Source organism: Magallana gigas, chromosome 6, assembly GCF_963853765.1.
Source record: "Magallana gigas chromosome 6, xbMagGiga1.1, whole genome shotgun sequence".
In the NCBI taxonomy this organism is placed as follows: Eukaryota; Metazoa; Mollusca; class Bivalvia; order Ostreida; family Ostreidae; genus Magallana; species Magallana gigas.
The window spans coordinates 42,613,957-42,637,467 of NC_088858.1; the positions used below are offsets into that span (position 1 = coordinate 42,613,957).

At 31.2% G+C, this 23,511-nt stretch overlaps 1 protein-coding gene across 1 annotated transcript; it reads right to left on the reverse strand.

The window, feature by feature from the left end:
* Positions 1-2,613: 2,613 nt before the first annotated feature.
* LOC105319482 (allene oxide synthase-lipoxygenase protein) lies at positions 2,614-18,411 on the reverse strand. Its single transcript, XM_066089141.1, has 15 exons — positions 17,885-18,411; positions 17,410-17,454; positions 16,488-16,616; positions 16,255-16,352; positions 15,745-15,877; positions 15,524-15,619; positions 15,344-15,440; positions 8,293-8,410; positions 5,516-5,608; positions 5,266-5,326; positions 5,054-5,165; positions 4,513-4,604; positions 4,241-4,417; positions 3,862-4,025; positions 2,614-3,462 (listed from the first exon to the last, which is right to left on the reverse strand). The coding sequence occupies exons 1-15, from the start codon at positions 18,344-18,346 to the stop codon at positions 3,348-3,350; spliced, it is 1,992 nt and encodes a 663-aa protein (XP_065945213.1). The 5' UTR covers positions 18,347-18,411; the 3' UTR covers positions 2,614-3,347.
* Positions 18,412-23,511: the final 5,100 nt, after the last annotated feature.

The window sequence follows — 23,511 nt, forward strand, 5'->3', positions numbered from 1 at the left end:
TGAATGTGCATCATTTAATGCTCTTTCAAATTGTTTTTGTAAATTGATAAAAATTTACCAGAAAATGAAATGTTTGTTTATCTTCAAGAAACTTTTTTAAATGCATAAAGTTGCTGACATCTTGTAATGAATGGGTTGTGCGGCTCACAATTATAGCTAGCGTAGCGCCGGGACGTAGCGAGCTCTACCGGCAAGGTCTGTGTGAATAGAAAATTTGGACTAGTTGCACATTCATTCAACAGATTTTTTTGGCGTCAGTAAATCGGACCAGTAATGCATTGTTTTAATCGTCCCAGTAGTTTCTTGTAATCATGGTAATTTTTATCACTTCACACTCTCACGAAATCAGCAAGACAATCAAAACAAAACTGTAACGATGCATACGACATACAGTCAAAGTTACCTCTAAAGTTTACCTCAGTACACTCTCAATCAAAAATAATTGAGTGACGTCATGAAAGTTTACACATTGATCCGATAGATTTTTTCGGCATCAGTAAATTTTGACCCACAATTCATAGTACCAATGGTTTCCAACCTCACGTTCTCGCTAGAATCAAAGTAAAACTTGTGAGAAGCATATAAGATGTGTAATTATAAGAACATCATTCTTTTTGAGTAAATAAAACAGTATACTTCGCGTACTTTTATTTCTCAGGGGAGTTTGAAAGAGTCAGACGACACTTTGAAATTTGACGTCGCAACAAAGGGAAATCACTCAAACTGAATTATTGTAAATCTGCTGAAATTACCAAAATCCTCTCAAAATCTTGCAAAACTAAAAAATGAGGACATTTCACAGTTGTAACTTGCACTCATTTGGATGAATGCTAACATTTATTTTATTCACTTATATGTAAACGGTGTGACCTTTGGACCGAGCGCAGATTTAACACAGTGCAGTTTGATTTTCGTAGAACAAAATTTATTTGAAACGCACACAGTAGGATCCGCCTGGTTGCCTGCTCAAATCATTAGCCAAATTTTATCAAAACGTTGCGTGCTCAGTCTACATTATGACGTCATGTTTCAGACGTAAAACAGGGGTACATATTTTGTCTTCGGAAATAGCCGAAAAGAGTTACGTTATTCCGAACTTTTTTTATTTCTTGTTTCAGTGTTTATCAATTTAATCATATATATGCCGCGGTAATTATATTAATTACTTTATTCAGTATCTAAAAGATCAGTTTCTTGACGTTATTGTTTTTATTTTCCATCTGATAATTTGATAAAGACATACATAGAACTAGGGCCTAGTCGTGTTTCTTGAATGAAGTACTATTGAAACTTATCTGGTGTCCTCTTTTATTTCTTTTAATTCAAATTACCTTCCATTGGAACATTTTAATCGAGTTTAGGGGCAATCAACATCGATAAGTACCAGTCAATCAATGATCGTACTAACTTTTTAAATACAAATTTGATGCCAATATGGCGGCGCCCAGGCCTGAAAAAAAATTTTGGGCTTTAGAACCCCTGATTCAACTTTCATTTTTCACTGATTTTCTTATAAATACATGATACCATTAATCCTCGCTTAGCGAGGCGGGCTTCGCCCACCTCTCGCTGCGCACGGTATAATTACGGTAATTTCCTGTAACGTACATGTAGCATCGTCTTTTCTAAAGGGGGTGGGTGGGTGGATGGCAGTCTCAACCAAAAACTCTTTACCAGCAAAAACAAAAAATATCATGAAAATTCCAATCCATCAGCTCTTTAGCAATTCAATGGTTTCTTTATTTTCACTTCCATTAATTACAAGCTCCAAATCACGGGGGGGGGGGGGGGGGGGCACCTTCATGTTCTTTTAATATGATAAGCAAATATTTTTAAGCGTAAGTTAATTTTTTTTTTAAAGTGGAGGGGGCAAATCCATGATAAGTCGGTTGTCTATGTGTAAATTGAAAAAAAAAATGAAATAATTATTGGGGGGGGGGGGTGGGCTCCATGATGAGTCAATTTTTATATGTAAGTTTAAAAAAAATGTCTACTGCAAAAAAAAGGGATGAACAATCACTTTAAAAGAGGAGATACAGTGCAATGAACATTTATATAAAAATCTTTATATTAAACTATTGTTCTACTTATAAATAAATAAATTATAACAAATCCTATAAACTTTGATTAATGAAAACTTACTGAAAAATAGGTATGTTTTATATTATTTTGAAATCAAATTCATTTACGTTGTTAATTTTATTTTTATTGATTTATCATAATTTGATCATTGCTTGATTACATGCTGTGCTCGCCCCAACGGTTGCACCGTAAAACATTAATATTTATAGAAAGATTGAGGTTAAACTTGTGGTAAAACATGTGATAAAAAGAATCTCGCATGATTTGTGATGGTATATGATTTTATCGGACTTGTGTGTTTTTTTTATAGAAAACACACAACTCGTTGGATAAAAATCACATATCATCGCCAATAAAGCCCTTTCACTTAGAGGATAAACTACATCTTCAGCTGTAAGAAGATTGGATTTATGAAATGTCACCCTCATCCAAGCATTCCCCCGGATGTAATGGATGATTGGCATTATTTGAAGACAGCCTTAGGCTAAAAGACTATCAAGGTTCCCTCTTCTTAAAAAAAAAATTCTTGCATATAATTTTCCAACCCAGTTTATTAATATCTCTGACAACAAATATCTTTCTATTTACGAGCGATATTGAGAGTATTTATATACTATATGTGACGTCATTTCAATGTCTTTTGACCTTTTTAAAGGACAATCCCGGTCATATTAGCCCGTTCCATCGGATTTATTTGAAACAAATAGCACAGTTACAAAATTTATCTTTACAGTTTATTAAAATGCACATAATATCAAAACCACTTATGTGTAGCATATTTATATATGTATCTCATAGTTATAAATGTTATCAATAAGAACAGATTGTTGTAATTTGAAAAAAAAAAATCAGTACAAAAATTATTACAATAAATAAATTTGAGTTATTATCAGATTATGAACTACATTTGTAGTTAATTTGGCATAATTTTAATTTTGATATTAGTTTTCCAAAAAGGTTATAAAATTCTCTTTAAAAATAATTTTTTTTATAAAATATAAATATTATGCATAATGGAATATTAAAATCATTAACAAAACATTGGTTGGTATTGATATGAACATTGACATACCTTTATATTGTACGGTATGTTTCATTTAACAATGATAAAGATTTTTTTTAATAACCCGAAACATAAAAAACACATTTAATCGATATTGTTCCTGATAAATTATAAAAAGTCAATTCAAGTAGCAACTTTCAGCTGACATTGACCAATCTGATCTTTTCTTCCGGTGCATGTAAGGATTACAAAAGCTTTAAACTCATAAGCTTACGGAGTTCGGAATTTCTTCTGGGTGGAGGTATTCGAATTTTCGTTCCAGTTTCTCATTTCTTTGATTGATGTTTTGACCGATATCTATCAATTCCTTCCTAAACCTGGGAAAGATTAAAAAATATATATTGTGCAGTTTACAACTTGAACACTTCAAAAAATTTTTAAATCTATGTCTGATTCTCCAGATTCAATAAATGAAACTTACAGATTTTAAGTTGTGGTTATTATGCATTATTTTTGTTTTCATAAATAACTAAAAGTTTTTTACATCGTGTTACCTGAAGATTTTTTAATGACTCAATTGGTATTAAAATTCTTATTTTGTATTAAACAATTTAATGATTTTATTTAGATATCATTTTATTCAAAAGATACCGATTTGACAACATTTCATTGAAACAAAAGATTTCAAAACAATTTTAACGCTTTTATAGTTGCCGTTCTTGAAAATAAAGAATTTTTTACTTCAAAATATAAGGAACAACTGTAACTAAACTTACTCCTCTACAATCTTCACTGCAGCTGGGTCATATGTGTAGTTGACTTCAAAGTCTCCCAGAGCATTTCTGATTTTTTCGCTGAGAATTACAGCGAGGGAGATGACTTCTATGGTTGTTTCCCTATCTACCACACACTTTACAATATCTTCCTCTGTTAGTGGGCTCTGAAGGAAAAAAGGGACTTTGAGCGGGAATAAGACTAAAATTATACCATATTACAGTCAAAAACAATTTTTTAAAAACTAATCTTTTGACCATAGCGCTAAAACACCTGAGGCTAAGTATTCAAATAGATACAATATTTGTAATTCATAAATAGGTTGTTTAATCAATAGTGTATTTAAAAAAGTTATTGCATGAGTTTAGGGTGTATACACACTTTATTCTTTGGCGGTGCTCCGTCAAGTCTTGTTGGATAGTTTGGTGGAAATCCATAGGTATCGTATTGAGCAGTGTTAACTGCCGAATGTCCAACAGTACTCGTAAAAATGATGCTAGTGAAGACGATTGTAAGCTGTTCAACTGAACTGAACCTCCCATTTTTAAAGGGCACGCCCTTAAAAAATAAAAATGTTTAATGATTTTAAAATAATATGAGTTAAAAATTGTACATTAACTAAAAATTGCATGTTTTAAAACATGAATACTAACTAAAATACCACAGCCTCCATCCGACTTGGATTTGGTCAGCTCTTGTCCAAAAGTTTGGATTTCGTTATCACCAATGATTTTGTCACTAGTGTCTAAAAAAAGTTGTCAACGCAATGTAAGGAAATATTTTGTGCCTTTTCGACCAACTGAGAGTTTTAATATTTTAATTATTTGGGACTTTTAGACATTATACTCAAGTAATCTTATCATGAGCAGCAGAAACAATTTATTTGTTAAGAGGTAAGCATTCCAACAACTTTTTAGAAATAAACAATATTTTTACTTTGATTATTAAAAACATAATTTTACATGTATGTATTTGTAACATTTCAAATTAGTTAAAATTGCATTCATTTTACATCTGCAAGCTTAATTATTTCTGTTAACAGTTCTTATACCAATGCCTTGAAAGATGAAAAACATCTTTACTATCCAAAAGAGTTTACGATACACTATGATTCTCAGAGAAGCGTAGCTTATCGGAAACCATTGGCTAGCGAAGATGGATTTATTAGGACCTATAAAAATTTACTTTACTCACCATAGTAAAGATTGACGTATTTGGTTACATAGCCATGAACAGCTTCATATAGCGTAAGCATATCGTCACGTTGGTAAAAGGTTGGAAGAATTGATCCGTCTTTGCAATATACCTATCAGTGTATTAGTTTAGCTTGTTTACAGTTGTGATCTTCAAGTAAAAAAAAAACCCACCAAAAAAAAAAAAAAAAAAAAAAAGAAAACAAAACAAACCCCTCTGCTCTTCAATAGTTCTGGATAAATTCCATTAACATTCATCCTCCATTTACGAACTCTGAACATTAAACAAAAAAATCAATCAAATACAATAAAATTTAGTTTCACATTATTATAGAATTTTTATAATTTGAAATATTTTTGCTGATCTCCATTGCCGTATATAATTTGTTGATGATTCAACAAATTGACTTAATGTTCAGGTCAATGTCTTAAGAGATAATGAGATATGTGCACTTATGCTCACCCCTTTATTATAAGCTCTAATGCACCAGCATGCCCAATAGCCATGGCAGTGTCCAAAAAAGCCCCTGGCTCTATTAACGCACTAAGACCAAGACTAGAAATTAAAAAAAATTATTTGCTTTGGAAAATGAATAGTTTTGTTTTCTTACCCAGTATGTATATATATATATATATATATATATATATATATATATATATATATATATATATATATATATATATATATATATATATATATATATATATAAAACTTAAATGAATAAAAACACAAAGTCCGAGTAAAACATAAGCGCTTTCATTTTCATCTTCAGATGTTTTATAACAGTTGTGAAACATCTGAAGATGAAAATGAAAGCGCTTATGTTTTACTCGGACTTAGTGTTTTTATTCATTTAAGTTTTCTATATCTTATCCGACCACTGTGAATTTTTTCTGGATTTACCTATATATATATATATATATATATATATATATATATATATATATATATATATATATATATATATATATATATAAACCCACTAAAAATAAACCAACGACACGAACAATAAAGTAAAATTTTGTCAAATTTTCGGGACAACCCGTCCGTTCTTCAGGACTACAAAATAAAAACTACATATGAAAAAAAATCTACAAAACTAGCACTAAACTTAAGGAGGCCGATTTGGGTTTTTTTGCGGAAAAACTACAATTGCATAACTCTTTGTTTTTTAACCATATGTAATATAAACCAACTCTAGTTTATTTGCGAAGGTTCATGAAAATCGACCGTCTGGTTCTTTTTAGGGACCATCTCAAAATAGAGGTACATTTACTATAGGAATATATAGGAAACTGTCATTTTCCGCACATCAAAGCTGTTAAAAAAAATACTACAATAGCTTTTTTTCTCAAATTGTTATATATGATTAGTAATATCATTTCCTACCTTAGATGTAAAAAACACAAAATTCTACAGTCTGGTTTTTAGTGGGGACCATCTCAAAATATTAAAATGCACCAAATTTTGCTTTATATTTGGATCATCACGAATGATGATTGGTATAATGGATTCATTCCAAAAATTAGGAAATTGTCCTCGAGGATAGCATCATTCTGTATATAAAATTTCAACAGCGTACAATTTTTACTTTTTCTTTTATGTTATTTCTTATAACGTACTCCTACAAAGCTTCATTTTATCATAACGTCATAAAAGCGCAATGGCAATGTCCCCCTACCGCACAACGTAAAAATCGTGTTAAAAAATAAAAAAAATTCCTTTAAAAATCTAAATATTTTTATCTGTATTTTGTTCATTGTGTTCGATTTTATGAATGATATCGAAAAAAATTCAGAAGAAGTACAAATCAACTGTATTATATAAGAATGCGCAAAAACATGCGCAATGCAAACTAAAGTCGGCCTCCTTAAAACTAAAAAATATATAAAAGAACGGATCGGAAGGTGGCAACTACATCTTTGTATTAAAGGTCATAAGCCAGAGACAGAAAAATCCTGTCGGACGCAGCGGACGGTCTGTGTAGAAGTGCTGAAAGATAACGCGAACAAATTAATTTTTTAATTGTTTTATATATATATATATATATATATATATATATATATATATATATATATATATATATATATATATATATATATATATATATATATATATATATATATATATATATATATAATTGGTATCTATTGATAATACTTTGTTTGATAGTATTCTTAAACTTCGAGGTTTGAAACAAATGGTCCTGTGTTTCTATTTTTCGATAAATCACGCTGATAAGGTTAATAAATGTACTGCTTAAGTATTCAATCAGTTATGTATTCTCAACAGGACTTGAAGGACAAGAGAAAATTACTTCACATTAAGTATATGTTAATGCGGTTTACGCGAACTTTTGATCAACATACATATTTATCAAATATACCCAGAGGTTAAAATGTTTGGGGAGATTTTTGCGTTCACCTAGAGTCAGTCTTATAATTTTGCATCATAATTTAATTTATACAATTCCAAATCAGATATTTTACTAAATAGATTACTATTAATTTAATTGACATGAAGTTAAGTAACGAACTTTATTTTGTGGCAAAAGGTTTTCAAAAAGAAAATTAACATTTCTTCTTTTTCGACATTTTTAGGGTAAAAAGCTCTGGTTTTCCAATTTTAATGCAAACTATATTCCAATAAAATGATACAAAAAAAGCTATTTATCTGTAACTTGCAAAGTTTAGTGAAGAAAGGCCATGTGAAATAAACCAAAACGCCAAAATAAGCGTTAAAGATCCCAAATTTTCCCTCAGATTTAGATTTAGGCTGGTTGTGAAGATATCTGAAAATTTATAAAATCAAAATATCTTCAGCTGCAGGATCAAAGATCCTTTAAATCGTGACTGACTAGGAACAATCGATTACGAAATTTCTTTCCACGATGAACCTCAACCATTTTGTAAACTGGTTGTTAACGTAAAAAGTCGAGGAGCAAAACTTAGCCATTCAGTCACCTTTCAGTTTTATTTCAGCTACGTTTTACTTTGTTAAATGGCACAGGTTGATTTCTGTTTAGGGGAGAAAGGGTTTATTCATTTGAATCGATTGGAAAATTTCCTCAATTAACATTAATTTGATTAGGTCAATAAATATAGAATGGATACAAAAAACAAATATTCAAGTACACACATGGAGTATTTAAAAAAAGTCTCATTCTTGACTACTTAACGGAGTGGTAAAATACAAATCTTACATGATTGTATATTTCAATATACAATTTAAACACTTACTCGTTTATGGCAATGAGGTAGAGAAAATGAGGCGCCAACAATTTAAACATTGGGTGTGATGGAGAAAGACATCTATTTGACGCTATACAAATCCCTTCCATCAATAAATGGGTGCATCCTTTTATTTGAAAAAAAAAGATAAATAGTGTTTATATGAAATGTATTGCATGAAATGAATATGTTTGATAAACGATTGAAATAAAAAACTTTTTAACATTCATTTTTTGTATATCTACATACATGCATAAACTTTAGCAATATGTCATATCAAAACTACATTCCTAACATAAATGAAATATTAGATCCAAAAACACAAGTCAGTTGGTTTCTTTTTATTCAAGGAGTTAAAAAATACTTTCAATGATTTTGATGAATTTTTAATAAGAGTGAATGAAATTGATAGAATATGATTTGTATCAATAGTTTAAAATGAAATGCTATACATTACAATTTGCGAGAAGGGCCTTTCGCGATTTTACACGGATATTAATTCCTCGCGTTTAATTAGGAATTCACTTTATTGTACAATATGTATTGTAATAATAGACACGTTTTCGATCACTTTTAGACCCAAAACGCAAATATTGAATACGTTTCAACGTTGTGTTTTTAAGCTGAACATGACACATCAAGAAGAACTAGCACAGGAACACATGTATAAAACTCTTCAATTTCGTTACACCTGATTGCATACCTGAAACTCAAGTCAGAAATGCAGTATCACTAGGTTGTCTTAGATTTTACGCCTTTCCTCCTTGTCTTGTGTAAGTTTCATTTCGTAAATAATGCGAAGGTCTGTATATTCATATTTTTACCACGACCGGGTATGACGGCAAGATATACGTCCACACATGTGAAGCATTTACAGGGAAAACATTAAAATGTTACGAAGAATAAATAAAATGAATAAGATAGTGATATTGGTAAGCACAGTAAAGTAATTGATGTACACGTGAAAAAATAAATGGATTGGACAAAACCCCTTAACCATTTAACACTAAACAAGAGGCCCATGGGGCCACATGGCTCACCTGAGCAACAATGGGCATTCAAAAGATATTGTACCATGTGGCCACTCGGTAGAATAACAAAAAATAAATATGGTCAAGTATTCGTTTTTTACATTTATTTTTGCATACACATAATCTTTGACATTGTACCTTTATGGAATCCTTTTTTTTTTATCGAGATTAAGAAAATCCTACGCAAGATATAAACTAAACATTTAGTAGGGGTCAACTGTTAATTTCCAATTCCCTTTATTTTCGTTCTTTTCCCACTTTATAAAGCGATCAAAACATATTATAGCATATAGGTACATTTTCTTCCCCAACTACTGCCTAGATACTGTATTTTTTTAATAAAATATAATATATTAGTTATTGTATTTTATTTTTAAAAATCCTATAGATTGGAAAAAGAGCATTGTACCTCAATGCGCTCAATTCCTAAAATTAAAAACATTCAAAAATTTATTTTTTCTACACTTTTCCATTATAATTAAATAACTGTTGTTTACCTGGCGTAAACTCGTGTGACTTTTATTACTTTACTCACACTTGATTGGTGGATACACTGGAATGAAAAATGTTGTCACGTGACATGTTAAAGAGCTATAAAAATCAAAGTTACAGTATTGACAGGCACATCACTCAATTTTACTAAGGCCCACCCATCATTTTCATCTTTAAAAAATAACAAATGTCAAAAACCAAGATAATTTTCTGCTGTAATATTTTTAAGGAATATCGATAATTCCTTCATCCCTGCAACAGAAATGTATCAGAACTATGAAAACTGTTTTAACGGTGTAGTTTATATTAACTCGTGTCTGAAAAACTATCAAAATTGATGTAGATTGCATATTAATCATTGTATAAAAGGGGGCCCCAGAGAGTAGTTATATACAGCATATTATCCTTTAATTTTTTTGTACAAGTATTTACCATTTAGCGAGACATTTATAATGATCAACCAAAACTTCAACGTCAATCGTAAAATTATAAGCAAGATACAGAGCTAACATTTCTGCTAGGTTTGAGTCATATTTTGTTCACAAGAGTTTATTACATTCAGCTTAAGATTTTTAACTTGGAATTTCCTATTCAGCATTTAAAATGGAAAAAGAAGAATGGCCTCAGATCTCTGTACAAACATAGAATTGTGAGCAAATCTTGCTTATATCTGGCTTATAATTCGATAAATAAAAGCCGGGGCAGATCGGCAATCGTCAATTCCAAAATACGCATTGTTTTGCAGCAATATTTACAGCGAATACAAATAAACTTGTCCGTAAATTATCCTGAACATCTTAATGAGATTGGCAGATTAATAACTGCCAATCTTTTGTTTTGCCCAGGCCCTGTTTTGCCTACTCATTTTTCCAAGACTTGATACCGAACCCGAAGCTATAAACTGATTGAAACACGCCCTTCATTTATTATTATTTTCGTAAAAACTCAGATTTGAAACAGAATTAGCCCATAATTTTTGCAATTTATATTTTCCTTTCCATAAGGATCATTTATGCTAAATTAGATTGGATTTGACTCAGTAGTTCTTGTATAGAAGATTTAAAAAAATGTACTCCCCCCATTTTCTACAGTTTCGAGGTTTTCTCCGCTTTGAATAAATATCAGTCTTTATTTTTTGCAATTTATATTTGCCTTCCCATAAGAATGCTTGTGCCAAATTTGTTTGAAATTGGTCAAACGGTTTAAGAGAAGAAGTTCAAAATGTAAAAAGTTTACAGACGGACAGACAGACAGACGACGGACAAAATGTGATCAGAATAGCTCACTTGAGCTTTCAGTTCAGGTGAGCTAAAAACCTTTGTAAATTCTACTAACAAATAATGTATTTGCAGGCAGAAGCACAGGGACATTATCTGTCCCGTCAAACGCGAGATTAGCTAACGGGGATTAGCTGCAGTAATGTAATGTAGCCCTCTCCGACTTTTCTATATCCAATGTCTACTAGAGAGGGCTTAAATTCCATAGGATCTCTATAATGGTGCAAAATTTATTTTTTCATGCGGCTGACTTCGGTGTGGAAAGATCGTTTTTATATCTGACTTCCTTTAGATAAAATGATTTTTTAATTCAGGTTGAACAAACTAACCGTATATCAATCGAAAAAAAAAAAAAAAACACATCAGCATGTTTATATGTCGTCTTTTTCAGCAGCCATGACAGTTCTTGCGTGATTTTATGGGATTTACGCTTGAAGATTTAACGGGCTTGATTACGTGACTATCAGTGTAAATAAACGCTCTTACCAAGTTTTATAACTAAACATCATTTAGGGAAATGGTATATAATGGAAAATTCATATTTATTTATGTTTAGAATATAGGAATTACTATATTTAGTTCAAGATCCGCTCCTGAATTCTCATCGGCTGTCCCAAAATAAAATCGATCAATGTCAGTAAACATGGCGGACAAATTCAATTTGCATTGTTGACAAACACGAAAAATATCTCAAATAATATATGGACAATACTTAATATAATTGGATTAATTCATGCCATACACAACTGTTACTACGATGTTTGAGTTCTGGTAAGAATTGTTATTGTCATTTATGTACAACTTGAGCCGAAATCTTGTCGGGAGTGAAACACTCCCGCACTTGCACCATTCCGGAGACCCTATGAAGTTTTAGCCCTATCCCAAACAAGCAAAAAATCGGGAAAGGGCTATTTGTAATACAAAAGGTCAGCTGGATTTATGCATCAGTCTTCATCTTTCAAAGACTTACATATGAGCGCAGTGATTTTTTTTCTACCTTCACATAAAGATGTTTGATGAAATTCATCGATCAGCTAAGGACAAACATTGACCTAATTGTATTCTTACATCACAAGAGCTTTCAAATGTAGGGTGATCTTATTTGTCAGACTCTGAAACATAGCATGGCCTGGCATTATTATTACATGTATTATTATTATACACAACTGATAAAGCGCTAAATATAATTTTAATTTACTCTAAAGTGCTTTACATAAAACCAATTACAGACAGAGAAACAAAAAATATCACAAAAAGTCGGACAAATTAAAACATTTATACAATGTTTATCTCATACGTGTGGTGTATACTACACGTGTGATAAACCTTTGCTATATCAAACGGGTTATGCTTTATCAAATACTTCCGGTCCGAACTATTTTTGACACAGCCCCTCGCTTCAACGCTTCAGTGACCTATTTTCGAAGATTTGCTTGTACTTTCAACATATGTAAATCTTATACAAAAAAATTGATATAAAATAGATTTTGTCATAGATTTAAATTACAAATATGAAGGAAATCGCAGAACTGCGAAGTATAGGCGTCGGAACTGGGGGTGGGGGTGGGGGCTTAATAGACAACATTGCATAATCGCTTTTAATCTTTGAAAAAATCAATTGGGTCATAAAGGGGACTGTCTCAAAAGCTTATTCATATAAATCAAATTGTAAAAGATAAATAGAACGTCTATAATTGTGTGATTTTATATTTGCATTATCCGACTGGTAAAAATGGTTATGGTAAATATAATTTAAATTTACTTTAAAGTGCTATACATAAAACCAATTACAGACAGAGAAACAAAAAATATTACAAATAGTCGGACATTTTAAACACTTATAATATACAATGTATATCCTATAATTCAAAGAACTAGTATTGTTTAAATGTTAAATGGTGTGGTCTCTCATTGTTATAAGATAATTTAAAATAGAAATATGAGCAACCTTAAAAATATGCAGCTTAGATTAATCTGGGTATGCAATAGAAAAAAGGTAATTTTTAATATTTTTTCAAAAAAAATCCTCTTAAATCTAAGATTTTCAGGTAAAATGTTGTACAAAGTAGCTCTACGTTCATATGATTTTGAACAAGGAGCATAGACACATTAGCCTGACTTAGCCTCACTTTTGGCTGTAAATTAACCCTTATACTTTCTTTACAATTTGTAGTTTTATTGATTTTTCATTGATTTCACCCAATACACATAGAAAACACGTAAAAATCACAATAGATGGCTTTAAATGTTTTATAGGTATATTTCTATTGAAACATTTATGACTTGAGGGATTAAGATTTGTCTAGTCTGTTATTTAACTCCAAAGTACTTAAGAATGTGAACATGCTATTGTATAACTATGGATTTGTATAAGCATGTTTTTTACGATATACTTTACTCAAATTGTTTTAAGAATCAAACAATACCAATGTAATTATTCTTAAATCAAATACTTGTTTGGGACCAAAAAAAGGTAGAGACCAATTTGTTTATTCTTACCTATATCAAAGTTCATAAAATGGGTTGCTTTGTATAAACTCTGATAACAAAATTTCTCCCATTGGAGAAAATTGTTTCTAAAAATACAAACAACAAATGCATGAAACTGTACAAGTAATCAAAAGGTGATGGTTAAGACCACTGCTAAATCAAACTATAGTGAATGCAATTGCTGTAATTTACATATGACGTCGATTAAAGCTGATTGGTCCGATTTTAAATCAAATTTTATGCACGCTTTTAAACGATGGCTATGCTTTGTATATGTATAATAATAGATATTACAGACGGATTTTACCCGTCAATTATGCCAAATTTCAATTTAAAAAAATACGTACAAAATTTGCTAACAAAACAAACGACATTAAAAGGTACCGCGTTATTTCGCCTCATGTTAACTTTCACCCCTGACGACGAGACGGGTATGGTTGTATTACGACTTTGACATCGCTTTAAATAAAGGTTTAAATGATCAGACAAATTCCAAATAAACATGTGTACATTTTGTTCGCTAATATTTCCAAAGTCTGCTTTCTTTACAATCGATGCATAGCATGCGGGTTGAATAACCCCAATCATTCGGGGGACGAAACCAAGCGGTTTCCTTTTCTAAACATTCCCGTGATGCATTTTGGTTTGTTTTTTCGTTTGCCCAAAGAGAAATTATTTTTATTTACTTTGAATATTTCTAACTTTGAAAGGAGACTGATTCTGCTGGTGTAAATAGGAGAAAGTCCATAACTTTCTAAGATAAATGATTTGTATGGAAAAAAATTTTGATACTGTAATTACAAAAAAATCGGACCAAGCAGCTTTAAATTACACCATGTGAAATGTTAAACGGCGATACAGGTATTGAATCTAAACCCGATGTAACAGGTTAGCGTCAGAAAAGGTGGAAATTGTATTTCTGCTTCGGAGGGAAATTTTGGTTTGACTGTTGCTTGAGGGTACTGTAAGCAAACTGGCATGTTTAAAGCGCATTACAGCATGATAGAAATTTGATGCTATAAACCAGTTTACAAATGTTTTAGATATTTATTGATCATTCAATCAGATCAGTCTCTTAAAATGATGTTTTACTTTGTTATCATAATCATATTTGAAAAAAAGGGGGGGGGGGTAGGGGTTGCTCTGAATTTTAACGCTGATTGCTTTAGCATTGGGCATAATCCATTCCTTGACAATAAGAAGAGTAATGTTGTACATGCATTTTATATGTATATGTTGTGTGTTTTTAAAATCAATTGAAACGCAATCAGTCATGTCACGTTACATATATTTATAATCTTTTCCCATAAATATGTTCTTTAAACATTAAAGAAACATAGAATTTTTAATTTCTTAGAAAAAGTATTAAAATTCACTGAAAATCGTGTCCAATTTAGGGCAATGACAAATATGAAGCGAAAGGTGGGACCAGGCCGGACCAGGCCAGGTGTTAGATTTTACTAGGCCGTTTTGACGTATGGTTGCATAAAAATGATTAAAGTGAATTCTGTTGAAACTCTTATTAAATTACTCAATGTTAAAAACACAAGCTGTAGTAGGAAAGAAAGAAGAAGTATATAAATACAATGAAAATATATGCCTGGACCGGGAATCAAACCCGGAACCCTGCAACTCTAGCCAGTAGCACTACCACTTGACTACCCAGGCCAATATCCACGGTCCATATAGCCCGAACTACTACAAAGTAAATGATAATGGTAATCAATGTGCATATATAGTTTTAATTTTTTTACGAGGTCGATTAAGTACCTAAGTGGGATATAGATTGATGATAGCTAGTATCAGCGACATTGTACCACATTTTTGCAAATAACCAGGTATATGGTGGATCACTGGGGAGAAAAACCTAAAAAGAAAACAAGTTCTTTGTTAGAAGATAATTCATCAGATTCCTTTTTTCAAAATCAAAAATCTCCTGGTAAAACTTACCGGGTTGTCGGGACCTTTCTGCTGGAACAGTTGGATAGCTACCGGCATAAGTTGTCCCTTATCGTTAACAAAGAATAGAGCGATGGGAGCTGGGCACTGTATCAACGGATTCAAATAAGAAATAAATACACGATTATGTGGTTGTGTACATTTCTCTCCTCTAACATCTTCAAAGTAAATATAAAACATTAATGTTTCCTCAAAATCAAAGAAATTCTTACGACATATTCCTTGAAGCACGTCACTCCGTCTAGTATTTCGAGATCAATAAGAAAAAGACGTTTCTCTGATATGGCTTCAGAGATAGTCAATCCCTCGAGAAAAGAGGCTATACCATCTTCTGTCACTCCAAATCTGAGGATATTTAAGTATAATGGAACACTATCTGTGTGAACGTAATTTTCGTATCACCGAGAGAAGGCGAATAAAGATATAGGGTAAGCGAAGGCCAATATATTAACTTTTTATCAAGGAATAAAACACAATATTTCATTAGTTCTTCTGTTGAACATAAATCAGTTTTTGAATTATATTGATTTACAATCATTTTAAGAGTGATAAATTATTTTTTTTTACTGTAAGAAGAATTAATTTAATGAACTTATCATCGGGAGAATACCAAGCTCAGGGATATGTTAAATGATTTTTGAAAACAAAATAGAACGACAAATGATGAAAAGGGGGGAGAACCGGATATATTTGTTTAAAAAACAGATTTAAAAACATATTACTTGGTGGGTATTTCTGTGCATAGATAAATCAGGTTTGGATTGACGCTGTTTAATCGTTGCCAACCAAAACTTTCATCCCTTTTCCAATCATCCACTGCCTATTTCACAAAGAAAATTGTATAGAGTTATCACAATCAACTAAATCATTTAAAACATTTTTTTTATGCAAAATGACATTCAAAACCTTTTTCTTCTTTTAAGAGAAACTCAATATAAGAATATAAATACATTACCTTTGGGCGTTCAAAATAACTTGAGTAGACACTAGTTAAATCGTCAAATGTTTCCCAAGGACCACAGCCAAGGATTCTATCCAAGCCTTTCTCCGTACGCAGTCTTAGTACTTTAGTTGCAATATCCCACTTTATACAAATAACAAATTCAAGAGAACTTCATTCGAGATAACTTAATTCTGCCATATTCTAAGATCAAAATTATTGTTTTAAATGATTAATACATCGTATATTTCGTAAGATTTTTTTTTACTACAAACAAACGTATTCGTTGTTTTATCATTGGAACATATATTTTAAAGGTACTTTTTACCATGAAGAAATAAAAATCAGAAAGCTTGATAAACTTTCAGAGTAAAACAATGCAAATATATATGTTGAAAAAATCTGAAACTGACACCTATATTTTATTTTGTTTATTCAATTGCGCATTCTAATTAAGAAACCTGTACACAGTGTATATAAAAATAAACTGCATATAATTTGAAAGTGTCATAATTCAGAGATAAGCAAGTTTTAAGAAGGCGGTTTTGTTAACAAATAACTTATTAGAAGTTTGTTATGTTTTAATATATACGAGTATGACTATCTAAGCGTTTACCTATTATTTGGTAAAGAAAAATTCCATGATATTTTTGCCTAAAAGATTGAATTATTTCTTAATCTCTATACAGAACTCTTCCTGTCAGTGACTTCCATATCAGATGGAATCTTACTGAACTCAGTTGGATGAACACCGACGCCTCCTTCTCGTTTGAATTTTTTTAAGTTCATTTTTATTTAAAGTTTCAACAATATATTTTCTCAATGTCTTGTTCATACATCCACAGTAAGACGTGCAATACCTTAATAAAATTATGCAATTTTTCTATATATCTCTTTATTTATTAATGTATTACACATTATTGCTGCCATGTCTTACCTTTCTGGATATTGAATACTCCTCGTCCTCAGGAACATTTTTTATCTAAAAACAAAAAGTGCATAATAATCTGATAAACTTTAAAAAAAATAGTTAGCCCAAAAGTTTTTAAAACCGTAAGCCTTGATAAAATCATTTTTAAATGAATTTCTATTTGTCTTTGACAAAAACACAGCTTTTATCGTCTGATTATTACCACGTACGATTTCTATTCATCAAATCAACTCTCTTTTGTTGTTGTATATCCACGAACATTTAACTTTCTTACCTAATATTGGTCTATTATTAAAGGCAATATTATCTTGATAATTTTTAATAAAATGGTGGATTAAATGAAATTTGAATACATGTATTTTGATAAATTTTCTTCTGAAAGAACATTGAAACATATAATTGCCGTACTTTTTATTCCAATGTAACGACTTTTCAAAGATTTGTTTGAACTATGCGGCTTTAAAAAAAATGTGAAAAAAACCTGTACAGGTAGACCGGGAATCTTTTCCTCGTATTCATAAAGCGTTCTCTTCTCTTGAAGTTCAGCATTTCTCTGTTGAAGTCTAGGATCAAATTGCGGTAGAAAAGTATCATGTCTTCCAATGAACAGGTCAACATTAGGACGAATCCACCGGAGAACTGGAAAAATAGATGTGATTTTAGTGTTCTTGTTCAGCACTTCTATTTGATCAACGAACCAATCGCTGAAACGTCCTGCCGTGTCTCTTCGCAACTTAATCTCGGTCACTTCTGGTATATCTGTATCATCTTTGATGGTGAATACATCCCGATGGCCGCGCTCAAAATCGTCCCTGAACCAGTTGTCTAATTTGGCAGGTTTCGTATGCTTTCCAGAGCCATCAAAGAGAACCATTTCTACATTAGCGTTTGTACCGCTGCCTAGCCTGTCCCCTGTCTTTATCTTAATTTCGTAGGTTGTCATTATGAACTAGAATTGAATATGTATAGTGTGTACGTATATATCCAAGCCTTAACTGACGGGTGAAGCTTTACTGACAGTCGTCCGGGTTGAGACATCAGCTGATCATAGTCAATGCCGAAGTATAGGATTCTATACCTCTCAAAGGGATCATAGGACCTTTGTATCCGTGAAGTATACAAATCAAAACAGGAAACAAATTGATTTAGGAATCAAAAGGACGGCCGCAAGCCATTATTTGATCTCAATCAATATTAACACAACACTATTTAAAGCACACCAGTTCTAGTTTAAAATGACAACTAAAAAAGCAAATAAAACAGGGTACAAAACATTGTTGTGAGCCTGATTTCTATATATATAATCATGCTTATGCCCTCTATACGAATGTGAAGTCATATACTCTTAAACTGTTAAATGCTTTTGGATTCTTTATTATGCGTGTCAATGTACAGTATAAACATACATAGTATTATATGATTAGGATATTACAATAGCCAAAATATCCCTACATACCGATTCGTAATCATTCGGGATTGTTACAGGAAACAAACATTCATGTATATACATGTATTTAACCATAGTTAACTGGGGTGCCACCTATTAACAGCTTTTACAACTGTTAATGGATTATTTATTTCGTATATTCCAAAGGTAACTTGAAAACGGTAGGACAGATTGTTTTTTGACGAGGAAATGACAACCATATATTATAACATGTTCACACTGGAAAAGTGGTTTATTGTGGATACCAAATGATTTGGTAAACTCCAGCTTACAGCTCAGCGGCCATGGTAGTATAATCATAATCATTTCGATTATAATTGACATCGATTGGTAATTGACCAACCATTGTTGCATTTTGGGTTAAACAATATGGCCCCACTGGTTCCTATTTGAACGAGCAAAAGTTGCTTGAAGGAATGTCTTAGAGTAAGCAAACAAATATCAGTAGATAAGCATGAAAAGGATACTTTAAAAAAATTGAATGACTTATAAGAGTGCAATATATCACGGTATATAGATAAATAGGGGAAAACTATAACCGGACCTTGAAAGATAAACAAAAACCCCACAGAAACCGCTGCTTAGAACGACAATACAAAATTGATTACACTTACAGAAAATAATATCTATTTCAACTAAATAATCACTACCTTTGATCTTCATTAAAGACACATATACAATTAAGATTTTAAGAACAAATATATAGTGACCCTTTTGAAGTCTCAGTAAGGAATAGATGCATTAGCTTGCTCCAATAGCATTGAAAAATATAACCAATTGTTATATTGTATTTCCCTCTGTCCCAAAAGACACGTCAACTCGAAAATGACCAAACTTTATAAAGGTATACTACTTGGGATTTTTGTATTTTGATGTTACCGTATACAAGTAACAATTTTAATTTCTACTTATCAGCGTGCTTTAAATATGATACTTCTGAGCTAAATAGATAAATCTTATTCTAACCTTTTAAAAAAAAAGTATGGGTTTTATTGTTTTTGATCACTAGATGATATCACTTTACACATTTAAAATATGATACAATGCTAATTATGTGGAACCGTATTTTTTGTTCGTTTTTGTATATACTGTGTCCAAAATATTTCTTAAAGCTAACATGAGTTCATAAATACGCATTATTTCCCTTTTATCTCCTTCTACCGCCATATTAGTTGTAGTTTTCTATTGTTCTGCTCACCGCTACACACCCCCTATATAAGGCTTATAGCACTATTCATGTTTCATCGCATTCAGGTATTTCATTCACCCGAACACGTTACATTGGACGAAAAAACTTGTAGAAAAGCGTTTTGAACAAAATTAATACAACCACTACACTGATAAGGAGTATCCAATGAACGACGAAACAAGGCATTTTTTTCAAAAATCATCGATAATTGCAGAACATTTTTCTGTGTGTGTGACAACATCGCACATGTGCAATCCACACACTGTGGTAGGTCAAGCAGTAACAATGACCAAATGATTAAAGAAACGGAGTGTTTTTGTAAACAATGATGGAAACGATGTTACGTTGTTCCTTTTTTGGATTTATTATCATTCATCTACTTTGTTGGATGTAGTGCCGCGGGTTGTTTTTTTAAAAAGCAGACCTTATGCATTCTGTATGAACGACACACGTATTCGATGTACATGCGAAGTAAAACAGGCCTATTTGTGCAAAATCATCCGGATACCTTGAAAATTCAGAATAAATATATCTATGTTTTATTGATTGTAGTTTCCTTTATTCTTTTTTTTACAAACATTTTACTATGTGTAGTTCATGTATTTTGAAGTCCGTGCAATCTGAATGCCCCGATCGGAAAGCAATGGACCGTAACTTTCTCGACCGGTATATATACCACAGTGGCAGTTGAGGAATGATCAAAACCAATATGGCGACCGAATGCTTTTATGAATTCATGTCAGCTTTAATTGTTTTTTTTTTTCAATCTATTCTGTAAAAATTTAAATTAAAAAAAAATAAAATATATATATATATATATATATATATATATATATATATATATATATATATATATATATATATATATATATATATATATATATATATATATATGTTCCATCCGTTTCTTCTTCATCGATTCTAATTCAGTGATTTAGCAATGTTTACTTCCAAATTGTATCATAACTGTCATGTGATCACTGAGTCTCATGAGATCAGATTCCTTTCTATCCTTGTGGCGGTTAAACAAATCACTTTCCGGATGTTATTGTACACCAGTCGGATATTCTGATTACTAAATGTCCACCTTATTTGACAGCATTTACACTTATTGAAATCTAAAAGATTTTTTTTCTTGTGGGTGATATGTGAGACTGGTTTGCAACAAATACTAAGTTTCATTACACATAACCATCCCTTTAAATAAAAAGACACTCAATTTAAAGAAAGAAAGATAAATATAAAATTTAAACACTTTTTTATAAAAAGATTTTTTTTTTATCAAATATTAAATTTTTTTTTCTAAATAAATCTGTTTATGATTTTTATTGTTGTAGCTGGTCTTTTTTTTTCATAGTTTGTGAGTTAATTTGTGGATTTTCAACTATCCAGCAGTATTTCTTATCTAAAGACCCCCTTCTTACGTCGTACAGTTACATGCTTTTAGGGTAGTGTGGAATCATGGTCGATGTTATTAACTTTGGATAGTTTTGTCAAAAGTGCTACGTGTGTGTATACAAAACATGTCGCAGTTTAAGAGAAGAAAGATATTTTCTACATACATGTACATCTACATTGCTGATATTTAAACGTGTAACATAAGCCAAATAACAAATAAATTGTAAATAAAAATATTTTTTCAAAGTTTACGGATTGGTTAATATCAAATATCAGAAAAGAAATATATTTGCTATATACAGCTACATTGTTGATATTTGAACGTGTAACATAAGCCAAATAACAAATACATTGTAAATAAAAATATTTTGAAAGTTTACGGATTGGTTAATATCAAATTTTATTTTTACGAGGTCGAATTGGCATTTTTGCATAAAAATACTAGTACAATAGACAGTTTCTTTAAACTATCCATACAATGTGTGTCTTGTATATAACAAACACTAAATTCAACCATCTGAGTTAAGCTCACCTTAGCTTAAAGCTCAAGGAATAAGCTTTTCTGACCACTTTTTGTCCGGCGTCCGCCTGTCTGTCTGTCCGTGTGATTGTAGACTTTTCTTTGTCCACACTTAAGCATGGACAATTCTTAATGATTTTCTGTAAAAATGTAAAAAATGACATGAAAAACGTTGCATTATAACAAAAATCATTAATTATATTTGAAAATATGCGCCTGCAATTTAGATATAATTAGGACAATATTTAATGATTTTTGTTATAATGCAACGTTTTTCATGTTCCTCAAATTTTGCTAACCACGTCGATAAAAAAAATTAACAAAAGGCTTTGGCATGATAGTTTCTCTGCATTTGAAAATCCGAAATTTTGTAATGTTTTGCTTGTTTTCTACTTTGTAATGTTTCAATGTCATTAGTTTATCTTTTTATATTCATGTATTTTATTAGCATATACGTGATAGTATTTCTAATATTAAATTATTTTTTCTGAATATACAATGTACATTGGTCATTTAAATGGCTCCAGGCGTTAGACCCGGGACCCGTGTCACTGGTTGTTTATTCAGGCGACACTTGTCCTGCAAGGTGATAATTGTTTGATGATTGAACATACCGATACCTAATCTATGATTAACACAAACCGTTTAACGATTATTTGTAGTCGCAATGAAAATGAGAAATTAATTGAGACGTAACGATAATATAGTATTGAGCCTTAAATAAAATATAAACTCGCATATCTGCCTCGTAGCTCATATATGCAGTTATTTATTCCAAACGTATCAAAGGTTAAAAATGTGTATTAATAATAAAGTATTATTAAAAGAAAAGTATAAATGAAATTTTATAAAACTGCTTCGATATTTGTCATTTTCGTCTAAAACCCCTTCTGCACGAAAATATAGTTCTACCGAAAACGTATTTGTATATCGACTTCAAATGGGTTTTCTTTATTAACGTTGTGCAATAATCAAATAATCTTTTTGTGCTGAGTAAATAAATAAAATCATACTCATTTTAAATATAATGAACACGTGCGCTATGAAATAGAAACCTGACCCGCGAGATACCTTAATATTCAGTTACACTTGAACAGACTTTGGGACTTTTCAATAAATCATGGATAGAACACTGATATTTAGTTTCAAACTTCATGAAGGGGGTCTAAAGCCTCTGCTACCAAGATAAACATTTACTGGGAATATTTGTATTGTTTTGAATTACTTGACAAGTGTAGTTTGTTTCCGCCAAGATCATTAAGCATTAAAGGTCTTACTAATAGTAGTAGGTTGTGTGCATTGATAGCTATTAACACAGATACACGTGTACAGATTTTCTTTACATTGAATTTTAACAAACGTGTTTTTTGTGACGGAATTCATTTTGTTTTTACTACTCTGCTTAAGACATCATAACAGAAAGGTCAGTCTGAGTATCTCTTCAAACATTAAGTCAGAAAGAACTATGTGTATTTGAAACTTAACTGAAGTATATAAAAAGGAATGAAGACTACCGTAAAACTGATCCATTGGTTATATTTTTGTAACTTTTAA